General features: G+C 39.5%; 1 protein-coding gene across 3 annotated transcripts; it reads right to left on the reverse strand.

Moving 5' to 3' along the window:
- Nucleotides 1–672: 672 nt before the first annotated feature.
- Nucleotides 673–11194, reverse strand: LOC131359066 (b(0,+)-type amino acid transporter 1-like). 3 transcript variants are annotated; one of them, XM_058398623.1, is made up of 3 exons: nucleotides 10411–11194; nucleotides 8575–8780; nucleotides 673–1683 (listed from the first exon to the last, which is right to left on the reverse strand). In XM_058398623.1, the coding sequence occupies exons 1-2, from the start codon at nucleotides 10834–10836 to the stop codon at nucleotides 8607–8609; spliced, it is 600 nt and encodes a 199-aa protein (XP_058254606.1). In that variant the 5' UTR covers nucleotides 10837–11194; the 3' UTR covers nucleotides 673–1683; nucleotides 8575–8606. The 3 variants fall into 3 exon arrangements, with proteins under 3 accessions (XP_058254606.1, XP_058254605.1, XP_058254603.1); XM_058398622.1 differs by lacking the exons at nucleotides 8575–8780; nucleotides 10411–11194 and adding an exon at nucleotides 3225–8520 and having other exon boundaries at nucleotides 673–992; nucleotides 1607–1683; XM_058398620.1 differs by lacking the exons at nucleotides 8575–8780; nucleotides 10411–11194 and adding an exon at nucleotides 3225–8519.
- Nucleotides 11195–18665: the final 7471 nt, after the last annotated feature.

The raw sequence follows: 18665 nt of genomic DNA on the forward strand, positions 1-18665 counted from the left end.
CGGTACCTGCAGGCATCAGATTCAAAACCCTGATGCTTGCCTACAAAGCCAAGAATGGACTAGCACCATTTTATCTCAAAGCTCTTTTTACTCCTCTCACTGCACCTCATTCCCTCCAATCCACTAGCACTGCTCAATTGGTCCCACCATCTCTCAGGGTACAAGGTAGGAATACATCAGATTCTTCTCTGTTCTGGCACAGAGGTGGTGGAATGAACCCCTAGATGTCTGTACAGCTGAGTCTGAGACTGTCATCAAATGATGGATGAAGACCTACCTCTTCCTGAAGTACTTAAACTATTTTTCCCTGTTTGTTTTATACATTGTTATTTTGTATGTAGATTGTAGTTTTTAGGCTGATGGTATTCTTAGTCTGTGACCTATTGAACCAGTGTTAATATATTCATTAATAGAGACTTCAAAGCACTGTTGTATGTCACTCTGAATAAGAGCATCTGCCAAATGCCAGAAATGTAAATGCTAACACAATATTGTAGACAAAATTTCCCTGGATGTATGTTGATCAACACAATGTTGTCTCAACAAAGGAGAACATTGTGAAGTCTAAGAAATCTAGTCCAGTTGGTTGTGTGGGAGATAATTTTGTAAATGAGGATATATGTATGAGGTGTGTGTTTGATGTAGTGTGAAATAATCGGGGGACAGCAGGAGTGAGTTCTCAGGTAAGGTTTATTCGTTAGGTCGTTTGAGCTTAAGAACAATATAAGGTTTAACACGGCATGTTGGCCTGTCACGGGCCTTGCACACAGGCTGCAAGGGCTTTGAAGAACAAATAGTTGTATCAATGATGTCAGTCTGGCAGGCCTTCTCTGCGGTACCAGGCTTTCCAAACTTGGACCAATCAATGGCAGAGATGCGCCCTAGATTATTATGGTCAATCTTCGCTCCGCTGGTACCTGGAGCGGCAGTGATCTCATCATGAAGTAAACGCAGTGCGTGCTGGATGGCAATGGTGGTACCAGGCGAAATATCTAGAGTACATACGTAGAAGACAGCGGATAAATCAGAAAAGCCGTGAAGTGTAGAGTGTAATAAAAGGAAGGGTGTTGGCCCTGAAGGACTGAGAACTTACCCATGCTGTCTCCTGAAGAAGAATGAGGTGTTGGCAAGAGTGAGGCCGTAGACAATCCCACTGGTGGGGGCGGAAACGCCCAATTTTTAATATAATGATGTAGGGAAGTTTTAATTATAATGGTATTTGAAAAGTTGTAAATTCAAAGATAATGGTGTAAAAAAAGAGTCTAAAAGATCTAAAAAAAGAAAGATGGGTGGGATTGTCTAGGCAAAGAACCAGTGACGTGTTGCATTGGGAAGATAAGGGAAATGTATATAAAGGCTGTAGTTGGAGTTCCCCGGAGAGAGGTTGTTGGGACGTTCATGCCTGAGCATCTCAATTCTTGTGTCAGTGCTGATTACAAAATAAAATCTCTTATCTGCATTCATCTAGTCTGCTTGATTGGCTTATTTAGTTTTGAGGCCTTACTAACTATGAGTCTCACTTAGACTGAGCTGTCGGGTCAGTGTGGAGCTGGAGTCAGATTTTAGTAGTGAGTACAGTAGAATTTTAATTCCACAGTTGACACACCTTAATCCAGGGGCTCACCTGGCCCCAGTATCCCTTTGTCATCAGACAGCCCCTAGACTGTGAGAGAAGAATCCATTCTGAAAAAAAAAAAACACCCTTCAGCAGGCATGTTCTGAAGGGCCAAACAGCACATTTCTAGCTGAATGGATTATTCCAACCAAACTTGAGGTTGAACATAAAGTTTATATAAACAATCCAAATATTCTGGCCCAGATACCAGTTCTTGTTTTCACCATACAGTCATTAGTATGGTGGCATGCAGTACTACACACACCAGGGTGTAGCACAGTGAAAACACCAGTAAAGCAACACAAACATCAACAGGCATTATTCAATTACTCAGGGCCTACCAAGAACAGTAGAGTTCAATGTGGTGACAAAGACTGTTTTCTGGGCTTCCTTCTTAGAGGTTGTTACTGAGCATGGACATTTACAAACACCAGGCACACACTTAGACTGATGAACCTGAGTCAGATTCAGCTCTGAGCTAGGATTAAATAATGCCAGCAAGCGCATGTGTCACAATATTCAGTGTCCTTAACACAGCATTGGGTATATCATTGTCTTCCAAGAAATTCAGACATTGTCTGCATGGTCAACCTGGTTAGACTAAACATTTGTAACAATATATTTAAATGATAAATGATTTGATTTAAATTTAAATCAAATCGAGCCACAATTATACTGACTGCTCACTGCACACTGATTTTGTCATTGATACTGACATAGGTTACTTATAAGTAGGTTACTAAATGCAAATGCAAACAAAAAGCTGTAAATGAGCAAGAATTCCAGCTAAGAACTGCAGACTCAGCAATAAAAAGTACATGGTATGTATGATGTTTAACAGCATGTTAGCCACCAGCTGCATTAACAAGAAATTAGCAGAACCAACCAAGTATGAAACATTTATCTAAAGGAGTATTCACACTGAGAGAATAGGTCTGGCAGAAAAATACGAGAGGTACTTTGCTACTGATTTGACAGGGAATTGTGCAGTTAATCAGAAAATATCCAAGGTGAAAAACAGCGTGAGAAGAAACTAAAGTGTGGGTATGGTCATGTAGTATGGGCAAGGTTGGCCACAAGGCAGAGAGAGGGTTACATTTGTTGGAGCCTGATAGAATTGAATATACTAAAAGATAAATGAAACGAAGTAAAGTATGCAAAGGATTAAATTTGACTGAAGGCTAGCAGATGCTATGCTGATTTGTAGTGTTTAAAATAATGCTTGGAATATCAGAAAGGAATACAGACATACAATGTGAGATGTGGACAGCACAATATTGTGTTTAAATGTTCAGATATGAGCCCAGGCATCAAGGAAAAAGAGAATGATTGGTGTATGACAGTAGTATCTATTGCAAACATTGTGTCATCTTGTTCAGATATTTCAGTAAATGTGCATATGCACACAGCCAGATGTTATAGAACTCTTCTGGATGTTAGTATAGGATAAATTAAACTTGTCCACATACAATGGGAATCACTTCTTTCAACTATAATTAAAAATCTGCATACAGCTGAAGAGTTTGGGGTAATCCTTCTTTTTCCTTAAAAAAATAAAGTCAGCAAAATGCCTTATAAGGCATTTATCTATATAGAATGTGATAGTTACCTCAGGATGCTTAAGCTCTTCAGTGACTGAATTCAGAGTGTTCCAACCATCATAGGCCCACAGACACTGATAGAAAGACATTCCAATCACACCAGTGCTGGAGCTGGTCCCTTGAAATGCATTCTGAAGGTTTTCAGTGCTTCCTTGAATAAGCGACACGACACCACTAATAGAAATAACTGCCAGTGCAAGGAACTTAACTACCATGAGGATTGTGGTGACAGCCATGGAAGAGCGCACATTCAGGCAGTTCACTATGGTCAACAACACAAGGCCACAAGCAGCTACAGATTTTATTACCAGAGCTGGGATTTCACAGTCTTCATAGAAGGGTGCGACAGCATTCTGGGCAAAGCTGAGAGCCAGTCCAGTATTACTACTTGGCCTCACAACAAGCAGAGAGATGAAGGCACAGATAAATGCCATCAAGTTGCCAGAAGTACGTAGTATGTACATGTATTCACCTCCAGATTCATGGATTACTGTTCCCAGCTCAGTGTAGCTCAGTGATGCCAGCATTGTCAACAATCCACAGCCAGCCCAACTTACTAAGCTAGCCCCAGGACTCCCAATGTTCAGCAGTACAGTCTGTGGGGACATGAAGATCCCTGAGCCAATCATGACCCCTGCAATGAGAGACACTCCTCCAATCAGTCCCACATCTGACTTTAGTTGAAGTTTCTTAGCTGTGTTGTCCATGGCTACTACTCTACTAATGAATGGCCTTTCAGCTTGATGTTGTAGTAGTGCCCACTACTCTACCTTCTGCCACATTTAAACTCAACCCACAGTATGATCTACTGCATAGGGGAAGCTATGTGTTTATCTCTGGCCACTAATTTAACTTTGTGTTATATTTTCCCCTTTGATCAGTATTTAAAGTTAAAGAGTTATAAAGGTTTTTCTGGTGGACACACATTTGTTATTGAATAACCCATCATTTACAAAAAAGTAACAAATAACTGGCAACCTAACATGATTAATGACAATACTAAAAACACTTCAAAACTTGTAAATATGTTACAAGCTGGAAGCTGCCAGTGTGTTGAGCACTCATTAAATCAGTCAGTGGAAACAAAGGTGTTGCAGATCATCTTGATGCCAAATGTAAAGCATTCTGACCTTGTTTTTTAAATTTTGAAAGACATAGTAGTGAAGTAATGAAGTAGCAAGGACAATCATGGGCTGTCATATCCCATATGGTTAAATAGTTTTGCCAAAGAGAACTACAACCAGGAATAATATCTTGACACAGACAAGGAAGTATGCATGTGTCTAGACAAACTTCTCTCAGACATGAGCTACCAGCAACAGTTAATCTACTGTACTGTCACATAACCCTGGCAGTTGAATTGAAATTGTACAAGGTGAAACAAATCACCTGCCTTCATACAATCTGGATCACTCTTATAACTGACTGTCACAATGTTGTATCAGTGCACAAAAACATAGCAAAACATGACAAAATGGCCTGTCCTCAATTCCACCTGCTCCCAGTACCCATATGGCAACCTCCAGTCTGTAAGAAAGGCATCTGTGATTATCACCGTCTAGTGAGAAGCAGCCTCAATGGGACTTCTTCTGGTAGAAATTCCTTTCCCTGTCAGAAGCCTGTGTTCCCTTATAGAGACAAGGACAAAATTCAGCCACAATTTCAGTAACCCTTGGTCAAGTTGTGGCAGATGACCTATTTGTGAAATGCTTGCAGTTTTATCAAGCAAGTAGGGGAATTCCTAAAGCCACTGCCATCATCATTCAGATGGGCAGTAAAATCAGGACAGTGAGCAATGTTCGCAGGTGTAAGAAGCCACAGTGCTAACCTATGTACGTAGGTGCATACTTGGTGGTGGCACTTTCAAGGGTCCTCACTATAAGTGGATGTAGGGAACTCAACTGCTTAACTAAAGACTAAGGGATTCTCACCTCTGCCGATGGTAGTGTAAACAAAACAGAACTATTTAGCAGTAATCATGGTTTTTACACATAGAGAAAGGGTTTTACATATGTTCCCAATAAGACCATTTCCACAATGAAATATGAAGGCAAATGGTCCTGGGACAAGCTTGATTTTAAAGTACCAATCCAATTAATGACAAAAGGCTCTCATACTAATCACACTATTAAAATGTTATATTATTCAAAATGTTGTACAATAACATCTAAACTTGATGCATCAAGACTGAACAAATAGTGGAAACATCAATGGCCTTGTATGCAGTTAGTGTCTAAATTCATCCTAAGTGGTTTCTGTGTGGTTTAGGTCAGGGCTCTCTCTTGAGTTCTTCTATACCACCCTTGGCAAACATTTCTTTGTGCACAGGGGCCATCAGAGAAGACTAGTCAGAATGTTTCAAACTGACAGAAAGGCTATGGTAACTCAAACAAACACTCTTTACGACTGTGGTGAGCAGTTAAGCATTTCAGAATGCATAATGTGGTAAACCATGAGGTAGCTAGGCTACAACAGCAGAAGATCACATCAGGTTCCACTCCTATTAGCCAAAAAAAAAAGTCTGAGGCTATAATTGTAATGTCTGGGACCCCCGCATAGGGGGTCCCAGACATGTCTCGACCCCAGACACCCGTGGTGTGTGTGCGCATGCCAACACACGGTGTAATGAGACCCATGCGCAGGATTCAGCGAAGCACTGCTTTTATTACATTTAAGATGCGACATAGGGAAACAAACGTAACACTAGACATGGCGTGGTTAACTAAACTAAACAAAACGAAAACAAAACCTAGACCTTAGCTTGGACATGGAACCTAGCAAACAAAACCCCAACAGAAACCACGGTACAGATAACAATCATGGACAAGGACACAAACACAAGGATCCCTATTTATAGGGGTAGACATTAGTGCTAATGGGATACAGGTGACAATCAGGATAGGAACAATAGGAAGGGCGTAACAAAAGACACACAAAGAAGCAGGCTTCCAAGGTTCCAACTGTCCAGCTGTTCCTGACATAACCCCCTCCTCTACGGCGCAGCTCCCGAAGCGCCCAACCTCCGCCTAGGGGACGCCTCAAGAGTAGGCGGAAGATGTAGTTCATAGAGGGGAGATGCAAGGCCTGATGTAATTCATAAATGCAGTCTAAGGCGATGCCCCAGGTCCCAGGGGTAAGTTGACATCCGGCCCTGGAAAGAAACGGGAGGGAAGCGTCTTCCACCCGTGGTGCCGAGCGACGTCCTCCACGGAAACTCCATCGCGGAGCGGCGTCCCCGGCTGACAAGGTGGTGGAAGCCCGCCTCCAGTGGGACCGATAAAAAGGGGGTGCCCCCCATGGCCTGAAGTCGAGTAACGTCCTCCCTGTAAATTCCCTGAGGGAGCGACGTCCTTGACCATAACGAAGATGGGGACACCTCCCTGGGGAAACGGGGAAAATTATCCGCCGGATGCCATCCACCGGTTGTCCAGGGCTCTAGCCAGCAGACTGCAAATCCTTACCGAAGACAGGAACTAGCTGGGAATCCCGCTGGGTCTCAGAAATGGTCCATGATTCTGTAACGTCTGGGACCCCCGCCCTATGCGGGGCTCGACCCCAGACGCCCGTGGTGTGTGTGCGCATTCCAACACACGGTGTAATGAGACCCATGCGCAGGATTCAGCGAAGCACTGCTTTTATTACATTTAAGACGCGACATAGGGAAACAAACGTAACACTAGACATGGCATGGTTAACTAAACTAAACTAAACAAAACGAAAACAAAACCTAGACCTTAGCTTGGACATGGAACCTAGCAAACAAAACCCCAACAGAAACCACGGTACAGATAACAATCATGGACAAGGACACAAACACAAGGATCCCTATTTATAGGGGTAGACATTAGGGCTAATGGGATACAGGTGACACAATCAGGATAGGAACAATAGGAAGGGCGTAACAAAGGACACACAAAGAAGCAGGCTTCCAAGGTTCACCTGCCAGCGCCCTCTCTGGGCCTGGCAGGGAACTGTCCAGCTGTTCCTGACAATAATGGGCACATATACATCATAAGTGGGGAATTATTGACTGGAAAATCTTTTCACTGGCTTCATCTGCCCATTTGCCGATCTGACTAAAAGTTTGACACTCATTGCGTATTATTAGAACTTTCTATTTGTCACAAATACTTTACAGTGAACGTCTTTCTTTGCATAATCCAGAGCACATGATACAGTGCCCCTGGAGCAGAAAATGCTAAGGACTTTGCTCAAGGGCCCAACGGTGACAGCTTAGTGGTGCTGGGGCTTGAACAGGGGCCCAAACATCTAATCAGTAATCCTAGAGCCTTTATCCATTAAGCCACCACTGCCAGGGATATTTTTCCATATTTTTGGCACTATTGTACATGAAACTTTAGAAATAGCTTGCATAAAAATCCCAGGAGATCTTTCTGAAATACTGAATCCAGCCCCATTGGCACAATCAACCATGGCCAAAATAACTGAAATCACATTTTTCCCCTTTCTGAAGTTTGATGAACAGCTCTTGATCTGTATCTGCACTTGGTTTATGCATTGCACTGCTGCCACATAATTGGCTGACTAATAAAGTGCTCAGTGTGTGTGTATGTGTTGTTCTTCTCAGGAATCTCCTGTAGGCAAGCACCTTGGCCACCAGGATTTGCTGTCTTTGGAAAAGCAACAATATTTCTAATAAGACTTGGGACCAGCAATGGATGTAGCATATAATTATATCTTGATGACCAAATAAGGTATTACTATGACATGGCTAAAAAGAAGAAAATCCGATCTGTAATTACAATCTGTAAAAATCTCTTAACTGTAATATTTGTTGGGAATTTCTAAAAAAGGATTTGATGCCAGTGTCATTTGTAATGAAAAATCTGTCCAGAAGATATCTGGAAGATATATGATCAGAAGATCATATACCAAGTTTACCAATTCAGAGGTTCAAAACCAGCATGGTATTGTATGTGATGACAGCTTTAAGTCTTAAAAGCATGACATTCTGAGCAATCCAGACTTAAGGCTGACTTTCACCTTTCAGTCACAATGAGCTGACAATTAGAAGTGTATCAATGTAAAGCTATTTGTCATAACAACAGACAAATAAGTGTCTTGAATTGTGGCAGTGGGGACATGGTCAAACCTAATTTCACAATCCATTTGGAACAGCAGATCCACTCAGGGAGTAAGCTGCCAGTAGGGTTTGTCAATCAGTAAACACAGCAGGGCAAGCAAAGATCTTGCTGACCATCTCGAGGCCACAAATACAGCTCTTTGGCCTAGATGCTTAATCCTGCACATAGTGGAAAGAATCAGTTAGAGATGAGGAAAGGCATCAGATGGTTAGGACAATTGGCAATGGGTAACTTTGGCATAGGTAAAGAGTACCTGGACAAACCTTTCCCAAATCTGGGCTACCATCAAGGTGTACACATCACTCCCGTGGATGTATGTGCCATCTTGACAGTGCATCTGCTGCACCACTGCACAGTCCTGGAAGTTGAATTGCACTCAGAGAGGTGCTCAGCATGGTGAAAACAGTCGCTCATCCTCATACCATTCTGATTCCTGATATAACTGTCACAAAGTTTTCTCTGCAGACAGAAACATGACAAAATTTGAGAACCATCATGAAGGGCCAGATGGACTGCTCTCAGTTGATTGATGCACCTTAAACCAGATGCCAAACTGACAACCTCCCCAGCCTGTGGGTGAAGAATCCATGGTGATTATCCCTCTCTGACGGGGCATAACCCCACTGGGACTCATTCTGCAAGAAATGTCTTTCACTGCCAGCAGGCTAATGATTGCATTCTGTCAACTGGGACAAGGACACATTTTAGTCTGTGGAACTTGGGGTACATTTGAAGGCTGATGACATATCAGTGAATTTTCTGGAGCTCTAGCAAGTCTAAGGGAAGATACTGATGCTACAGGTAGCAGCCTTGTAGAACCTCATTGGCAAGCAGGAAAATATTTGCCTTAGTGTATCCAACTGCATGCTGCTGAACTATCTGTTCTGCTTTGATTTTAGGGAGGTCTCAACCACGTTCACTGTTAGTCTACGTGTCACAGTGTAAGACTGAATAGTGGACATGTAATGATTGGCCTGCTATTGGTGAGAGCAGAGAGCAGCAAGACATTCAGATAACATAGTGTTTTGATGTCAGCATGAAGGCTACTTGCATTCACCTTATGAAAGGTTTATATTTGAATTTGAGTTTTGTCACACCTAGGAAATTTAGAGAAGCCAATCTACCACCAACATGAGGTGGAAGGAAAACGATGCAGACACAGGGAAAACATTTGAAATTCACACAAATTGTCTTCTAAACTCAATATTGAATCAGGGACAATTTAGGTTTTCAATAAGTCAGCAACTTACTTGTCGCACCACCATATTGTCCCACTTGTCCCACACTTAACACAACTCTAAATATGGCCCAACGTGAGTCATGGTGGAATTTGTCAAAGCTGCATCTCTCAGTAGACTTGCATTCTTAGATTATTATAAATCTGGTCAGCTGAAAGGGTTCAGTCCAAACCTCCTTAATGTAAATATCAGGATAAATAATTTAATTAATTATGACAAAAGTGTGGTTAATATGATAAAAAAAAATATATTTCATACAAATTCAACTAAATTTAAAGTGTACCTGTTTTAGATTCTGTATATGGAGATGTTCATAGATTAAAAAAAAAAATCCTGTTATAAACAATGTATTAAAGAGTTCTTCACTTTTCATATTTGAATCATTTTAACAAGCCAAGCCATCACTACTGATATCTGCTACACAGCATTAGTACAATCTCAAAAATTAATAATTTAAGTAACCATTTAATTGTAACGATTATATCAACTAAGGTTTACACTTAAACAACTGAGCTTAAACATAATTATCAGTTATTGAATGTTTAAATTTCCCATTGGGATGAATCTAGCTATCTGTTTAGCAATTAAAAATAAAGCAGGAATTTCTGTACACCCCCACCCCCAATTAATTCCTGTCTAATTCTTTCCTGTTAATTCATTTTAGCTGCATATCTAATTTGCATCTGACATTTTTAACCCAGTCTTTTATGTAATGTGTAACACTACCAAATATAAAATTTTCTATATGATTTTTGCCAGTTCACATAGGCCTTGGGTTTGACACTTGTACTCTAAGTGGACAAATAGAAAAAAACAATTCCAGTCACTTGACTATATAACGTGATAGTTACCTCAGGATGCTCAAGCTCTTCTCTCACTGTATTCAGAACACTCCAGCCATCATAGGCCCAGAGACACTGATAGAAAGCCATTCCTATGACACTGATGTTTTTGTTGGTCCCCTCGAATGAATTCTGAAGATTACCAGTGTTTCCTTGAATTAGCAATACCACACCACCAATGGAAATAACTAGCAGTGCAAGGAATTTAGTTGCCATGAGGATGGTGGTGACAGCCATGGAAGAGCGCACATTCAGGCAGTTCACTGTGGCCAAGAACACAAGGCCACATGCAGCTACAGACTTCACTACCAGGGTTGGAGGCACACAGTTATAATAGAAGGGAGCAACAGCATTGTGCGCAAAGCTGAGAGCCTGTCCACACATGGTGCTTGGCTGCACAATCAGCACAGAGATAAAAGCAAAAATGAAGGCCATCAGGTTGCCAGACGTGCGTAGTATGTAGATGTATTTGCCTCCAGACGGATCACTGTTCCCAGCTCAGCGTAGCTCAATGATCCCAGCACTGACAACACGCCACCGGCAGCCCAGATCACCAAGCTAGCCCCAGGACTCCCGATGTTCCGCAGTACAGTCTGTGGGGACATGAAGATCCCAGAGCCGATCATGACCCCTGCGATGAGGAACATTCCTCCTATTAGTCCTACCTCTGACTTTAGCTGAACTTTCTTAGCTGTGTTGTCCATGTCTAAATGCGTATTACAGAATAGTCTTTCTAACCGATGTATTTTTACAGTCACTATATAATGTTATAATACAAGCTGCCCCACCTACTTCTGTGTCAGTTAATAATTGCAGACCTAAGGCCACATTTAAAATCAACCCTCTATTCAGCAGTCTCCACTGCACAGGAGAAACTATGTTTATATCTCTGGCCACTCATTTAACTTTTCTGTTCTATTGTTCCTCTTTGGTATGGGCATATAGTTAAAGTGAAACTAAAGTAAAGTTTCACAGAATGTTCTTTTTAACAAGCTCGTTATCGAATAAATGCTTTAATCAGTCAGAAACAAAGAAAGTTTATGTCAAGCTCTTACAACATTATTTTAATTCATACCCATAGTAGCTTAATTGAAACTGGATCTAAATTAAAAAATAATGTTAAACAAATAAGTTGAGGGATTCTTCAGGTTTATTCAAACTCAAGAGAGAGTCCTTTGGGTTTCGAATCATATAAGAGAAAGACTCTAATCAGAGAGGCTCTCTCAAAGAAATGTAATTTGCAATTGGTCTTCTCATCACTCTACTCAGTTCCAGCCTGAAGTATGTCTCTTGTTATAAGTTTCATGGATCAGACTGGCTCTAATCAGTAAACGTGGGTGGCAAATGTAGATGGATAAAGTGGACACATTAAACTTAAGGATTTGTGGTTTTCAGGTACATTACTATTTATAATCTTCAAACACTTACATTTTTAAGTGATAACACACCCAGAGAGAGAATCAAAGACCTAATCATGGATAGGTAGATAAATATAGCAGGTAGCAGGGAATTTCTCAAATTATATCTCGATCAAAAATCTGTGAAATGTATGATTCTATTTCATAATAAATGATACATATAATTCAAAGAAATGTTATTTGTGCAGTCTTTGGAATGATCATTATTAAACTGTTAAATTATTAAACTGTAACTTGTAGTTCAGCATGACATCAACTAACTTGAAATCAGTATCTTGTAATGACTTAGTGTTCCAGAAGATGTCCTCATATAACTAATTTACATTGTGGTTACCACCTTGTGGATGTGTATGTACAAGATAAAAATATCTGTAAATATGAATGTCATTGTGACATGAGACATGATGGCAGAATAGGTAGAGTTGCTCTCTCGTAGCTCCAGTGTCCTGTATGTTTGATCCTGTACTCCGGTTAATAATAATACATAAGCAGTTAGTGGGAGCTTGCATTCATGCAGCTAAATCTGATTCCTCAGTAGTGTTCAAATTGCAGTTCATGACAGCTGCAGATTAATGAAAGAGGAAATGCAGATTGATGAATAGGAGCCAACATGCAGGTTATTTGCATTTGTAGGATTGGATTTGGTCTATTTGAACCAAATAGCATTTAAAATATGTGGGTCAAAAACTAGATTATATGTCCAAAATTAACTCCACTGGCCCGCACAGAGCCCTGACCTCAACGTGAAGTGTGAAACGTGAAATGTGAAGGTTATGACATGATCTTTTATGTATGGTTCTATGATCAGAATTAGAATCATCGTTATTGGTCAGGTATGCCTTCAAGTATTTTGTTTCCTTTAGAGCAAACCAAACAGTGCACATTTATCATACAGACACGGCATATCAATGCTGAAATAAAAACGATGTAGACTAATACAAGCATGCCTACACAAGACAACTAGATGACCAGGCATCTAAAACAGTACACATTGGCCTGTGACAAAAGTGACATTACAGTGTTGTGATTGTACAGTTAGTAAAATATTGCACAATGTAGAGAAAGTAGAGGAATAGAGGTACTGTAGTCTGTACTGTAGTCTGTAGTCTTATGGGAGGCTGTTTAGAGTCTTTGTAAGTCTTTTGAAGCCTGGCACTTGTTTGAATCAGTCTGTATCGACTGCTAGAGGGAAGGATTCTGAATAGACTGTATGCAGGATGCGAATAATCCCTTACTAGCTCATTTACTGATATGCGACATGTACAGGTCTTGAAGGAAGGGAAGGTTGTCCCGATGACCCACTTTGCTGACCTAACCAGTCTTTGAAGTCAGCGTTTCTCCAATCGGGTGGCAGAGCCGAACCTGACAGCGACTGATGAACCCAGTAGGGTTTCAGTGCTAGCCGTGTAGAACTGGCACAACAGTTCCTTGAGCAGGTTTTGCTTCTTTAGTTTATGGAGAAAGTATATCCTCTGCTGCACTTTCCTAGCCCAGATCAAACTTCTTGGGCTTTAATCTTGACTGATGTCATTTTGTAAAGGAGAAGTTTACATGAGCATTTTAGTTAATCTTTTAATTATAATGCAAGGACTTTTTGTTGACCTTTTGGGCTTGGTCTTAAATTGCCCTACCTTGGTGTTGATACAAGAATCCATTGCTGAAATACAGGCTCACTTCCTGTTTGGCACCATTGCTGTTATGAACAGTTGTAAATAATAAAAAAAAAAAAAAAGATCCAGTCAGCCAATGATACAGATACAGGTCAAGAGCTTCAGTTGATATTCACATTAAACTTTAGAAAGGGGGCAAATGTGTAATCTCTGTGTCTTTAACCATGGCAAGGTTGTCTGTGCCAGATGCCAGTGGGCTGATTTGTGTCTGATGTTGGTGATTAACAATTAATGAGCTACCTGCAAAAATGCTGCAATTGTGCGTTCTTTATTTTTATATCTTGCATTTGTTGTGGTTTATACACAAATCAGCATGTTTAGTTTACTGTGGATTTTGCAAACTCAGACTGACATCCAGGTTGTGTTTTGCAATCCAGCGTATCACTGTACTTCACACTGATTAAATCACTGTATGGATGGGATTACATTTACGGCCCAGCCACAGCCTGCTATAGACATCAAACGTAAAGGTGTGATGTGACAAATAAAATGTTCAAACACATGCGCATGAGGGTTACAAAGTCATGTTCTAACACAGACAAAGTGAGAGGGAAAAACTTAGACACGTGGCATATGGCTATATTTGAAGTATACAAATTTATCATATATTTGCATGTTCTAGATTTGAACAAAACCACTTTTATCTATGCTGATTTTGCATTAAAATTGTCAGATAATTCTATTTTCAAATACAAAGCAAGTTCCATGTGTGGTTTATTTTCTGTGCTGGAAACTAACCACATTTAAAGTACTTCTTTAAATTAAAGCACTTATTTAAAGTAAATCTTAATTTGCATTCACAGATTTTCTTCTGATCTATTTTAGTCATTACCATATTGCTTTCAAAATGTGAATATAAGTAGGTGTATTTACTCTATAGGCCAAATGTTTACTATTTTTGCTATAGCATGCATTTTAAAATGTGTTCCAGGATACCATTTAACACACCACCCGACATCAGAATGCTTAAAAAGCATTTTGGCTCAAACTTCACTGAGCTGACAAAGCTTTAGTGTGGCATGAGTTAGATGCAGACATCAGATCAACAGCCAGCTGCTTCCAATTACATTCAAGCAACGCTTGTGCAGGATCCCTCATTAAGAATGAAAACCCAAAGCCACATGGCAGCAACCTGTGGGAATCATGCAGCAATAAGAAAGTCTCTTCACCACAATTATTGTCACATTGACACATGCAGGAACTCGCAGATGTCCAGTAAGAAAAACCTCTGTCTCTGCAAAATTATGTGCAAGTTTATTCTGAGGTGATGCATAAAGACTACACCATGGTACATTTTTCACAACTGTGAATATGTCAGTTATCCAATATCTACTTTAGCCTGTTACTTAAATCAAGAAGTGATTCTGCTTTCTCAACTAATTATTTAGTCCAGACAAACTGCACAAATGGAGCTGTGAATCATTCCACATGCACAGTTTAGTCAGCAGCCGATTCCAGACAGGAACCGATAGCATAAGCAATGATGCAGTGTATAATCATGCTGACCACAGAAGGAAAAGACACCGATTTCATCAGGCTACATGGGAAATGACATGACTTCAGCTGTGTAATCATTATTTCCTACAAGTTCCATGAAAAAATGAAGCCTTGTAAAAGTCTTCCTTCAGCATCATTCTTCTGGACTGTCAGGTGGTAATTATGCCAAATCGAGAGCCTGAGCTGAGTTTATTTTGAAATACCTTCAATTGTAGCTGAATTCATTGGGCAGAAATGGCCTGGCTGTCTACCGCAGCACTGTTCCAACTCCCAAAGAGAAAAAAACAGACTAGTGAGTGAAATAATATATGGATGCTGTAGTCATATTGGCACTGAGTAGGAAATAACTCAGTCATTAAGTGGTTGGATAACTTTTCTGGGTATAATTTTAGACTTTGATGATTTAACAAAAAAACATCTTTTCATATCACTAAGTTTCCTGAGAGAGAGAGAGAGAGAGAGAGAGAGAGAGAGAGAGAGAGAGAGAGAGAGAGAGAGAGAGAGAGAGGTTAAGATGTTGAACTGTTAAGTAGGTTAAGTTTTACAGAATTATTATTGCTCAAGAGTTTATGATGTGGCAGTACTAAAAACCAAACAGCACTTGAAAGTCATGACTGTTAGTGGGGGAGGTTCACTTCTCTGGGGATTTTTCCTGTAAAAAAATGTTTAATAGAATTAATAATCTGAATCAATGTTTGATTTAAATAAAAAGTCCTCATAAAAAGCAATGAATTAACTTAACAGACTTTTCTCCAAGCAGTGTAATACCAGTGGAAGCTTTTGTCTTTTATCTAGTTTCCTTTGTTAAATATGCTCTGTACTAAGAATATGGATTTATAAAACGTCTAACTTCCTCATACCTCCTGTAATGACTAGGACTATCTAGAGTGTTCAGCCATTTTGCAGCAAATAAAATAAATCTTATTAATGCAATTATTTAATGAAAATGTATACAAATATTAGGCTATTAATTAAATATGCACTGGCTTTTTATCAAAATCTTGTATCTTTTAATTGCAAAAATGTCTGCCAACAGAGCACATTAGGTCCAACTCTATTATTTATAACCCTGTATGATTTGGGTTAATGATGTCCAGTCAGCAGACCAATAACTAGAAGAAATCAATAATAAACATAATATATTTGAGTTTGGGATTGTGCTATACAGTATGCAATACAATTGTTTACACTGTAGTTTTTGTCTAGCATAAAGCAGAAGCCTCTGAGAACTCTAACCAATTTCTGCCCTAACTTTTGGCCTAAAGTTCTCCTTCCCATTACAGTTCTACAATAACTGTTCAAGCCATTTAGCTGAAACACGGTCTGCAATAGCAAACTATGCTTTAATAAGGTGCCTTATATTGTTTCCCAGCCAAGAAGCTTAACCGCATTCACCAGATAAGATGGCTACTCGCAGAGAGGAGAAACGTGTCAGATGCCACAACCTCACATGAACACAGCTGGCTAGCAGACTCCTAAAATATCCCATGATCTTATTTCATGCAGCACACAAACATACAAAACATTCATGCTTGTCTGCAGGGAAGTCACTGGAATAGCACCTACAACTCGACCCTATGCCCCATCCTGTCTGCTACTGTCTGCAAATGAATGGAGTCTGGAGTTGCTGTTACTTGAAGCCTCCATCCAAATACTTTTCATGATGGTGGAACAAGCTACCGACTGTGATTCTAATGCACTCGCATGCTCTGTATTTTGTGCCTTAGTATGTGACTGTTACTTTTTACGTTATTTGATCTGTTCAGTCTATTTATATCCTTGAATTGTATTTATTGTGCAGTGGCTTTATCATTTAGCTCTGAATAAAAGACTCAATGAAGATTATTTTATTCCTTAATTATGATATTACTCAGTTATGTGTTGCACAATATTGGGATTCTTTGTTGTTGTAATATATTGCTAAATTGTACTTTGCACCATGTTTATCTGAACTTGTAAATAATTGTGCTTTGTAGATCTTGGCAGCAGATTTAATTTTTCCTCTCTCACCACACACAGAAAGGGGGCTAGCTTCCAGTATTCCTGAAACTCAGGCTAAAAAACACCATTCAGATTTTGCTTAAATCTAATTCTGCTTTACCTTCCTGTTTGTATGAGACACATATTTGTTATTAATGTATACAGACCTCTGCTGTGAAAGAAACAATAACGCTAAGTTCTACATTTTATGAGCAGTAACAATAGACACCATAGTTGTGAGTTAATCCACTACAGTAATACATAATTCATCGCAAAGAAGACTTCCTCTAAATGTCAGCTGATGTTCAGGATTAGGACTTGAAATCAACAGAAGGCCAGTTGCAAAGCTACTTTGTTCAGCCATGGCATTATTGCCATTTCTGTGCCAGGATCTGTGGGTGTAGGATAGGAGCCAGCAGCAATACGCCAATGTGCAGCTGAGTATTACGAAGAAAAAAGCACTATAATTATAATCAGGGCTGAATTTCCCATAAGCATAACAAGGTTAATGTCTCCTTAACTGGGAGAGAGAGTGGTCATTGTGATGCTCATGAAACACTGAACTTTGTTCTGCAATGCTTTTGGGAAACTCGTCCCTGACAGTTTTTATTATCTATTGTAGCACTTGTGAAATTCAGGCCATGTGTTGGATATGAATCTGGATATTTTAGACTTTTTTTCATGAAGCAGTAATATTAGATTTATTTCTCATTGTCAAATTTCTAGAAATATGTAATTAAATTTGTAACCACCTACCAGTTGTACAAGTATATATTCAAGTTGTATATCAAGTTTCTAGCTGTAGACTACAGCTCAAATACCTCAAATCTACCTCAAATCTGAAATTTTAATTTTTGTAGTCGACATTTGGGTGTCACTGTCCATGTAATTTGAACATAGCTATCACTTGCATTAAAGTTCACAGCTGAATTAGACTATAGACAATTTTGAAAATGATAGTCAGACTTACCTCCTCATTGAGCAACATTCAATGAACAATCTAAAGATCTTACAGTTTAACAGTCAGAATTCCTCACCCAAAATCCTGACACCATCATATATACAGTTGCGATTGTCGGTTTGATTGCAAGGGTCACATCCTCAGTCAGTCAGATTACCATCTTCTTTGGAATCTTCGGGACTAATAAATATTTTCTTCATCTCTAACAACAATTACATAATAGAAGATCAGAAAGCATTAGATTTTATTGGTATGTCAGTATTATACATTCTACTTAAAGATTTTGAATAACAAAAACATCAATTTAGTCATTTAGTCAAACTTTTAAATCTCCTTTAAAAGTAGAGAATATTAAAGCTTATATTTTATATTGCTGCAACTACTGCCATTTATACAGCTTTTAACTATTTATACAGCTTAGTACTTTCAAACCTAATTTAATTCACCACTAATCCACCAGGGTTAATTGATGTCAACAGACTATGCAGATAAAGTTTTGGTTAAAGAAAGATTGTGAACTGTTTAGAGTTGTCTGGATTTCTACATGAGTGACTCCTAGTATATTCTATGATTTTCAGCTTTATAATGTTTGACCTTTGGCCTGAATTTGTTGTCACATCACACATTATAAAAGAAGTCTTTGGTCCAAGATCGTAGACCTAGAATAGGATATGCTCAACTGTGCCACTGCAATCAAAGACAGCTGATGACAAAGTGTCAGACCTCAGCATGTGCAGT

The sequence above is a fragment of the Hemibagrus wyckioides genome, linkage group LG09 (genome assembly GCF_019097595.1).
Source record: "Hemibagrus wyckioides isolate EC202008001 linkage group LG09, SWU_Hwy_1.0, whole genome shotgun sequence".
NCBI classification, from domain to species: Eukaryota; Metazoa; Chordata; class Actinopteri; order Siluriformes; family Bagridae; genus Hemibagrus; species Hemibagrus wyckioides.

Coding starts and splice junctions, on each gene's coding strand:
- LOC131359066 (XM_058398622.1), bottom strand. CDS start 3,923: ATGGACAACACAGCTAAGAAACTTCAACTAAAGTCAGATGTGGGACTG. Junction 1,684..3,224: donor AAGAGCTTAAGCATCCTGAG/GTAACTATCACA, acceptor TTTTTTTTTCAG/AATGGATTCTTCTCTCACAG.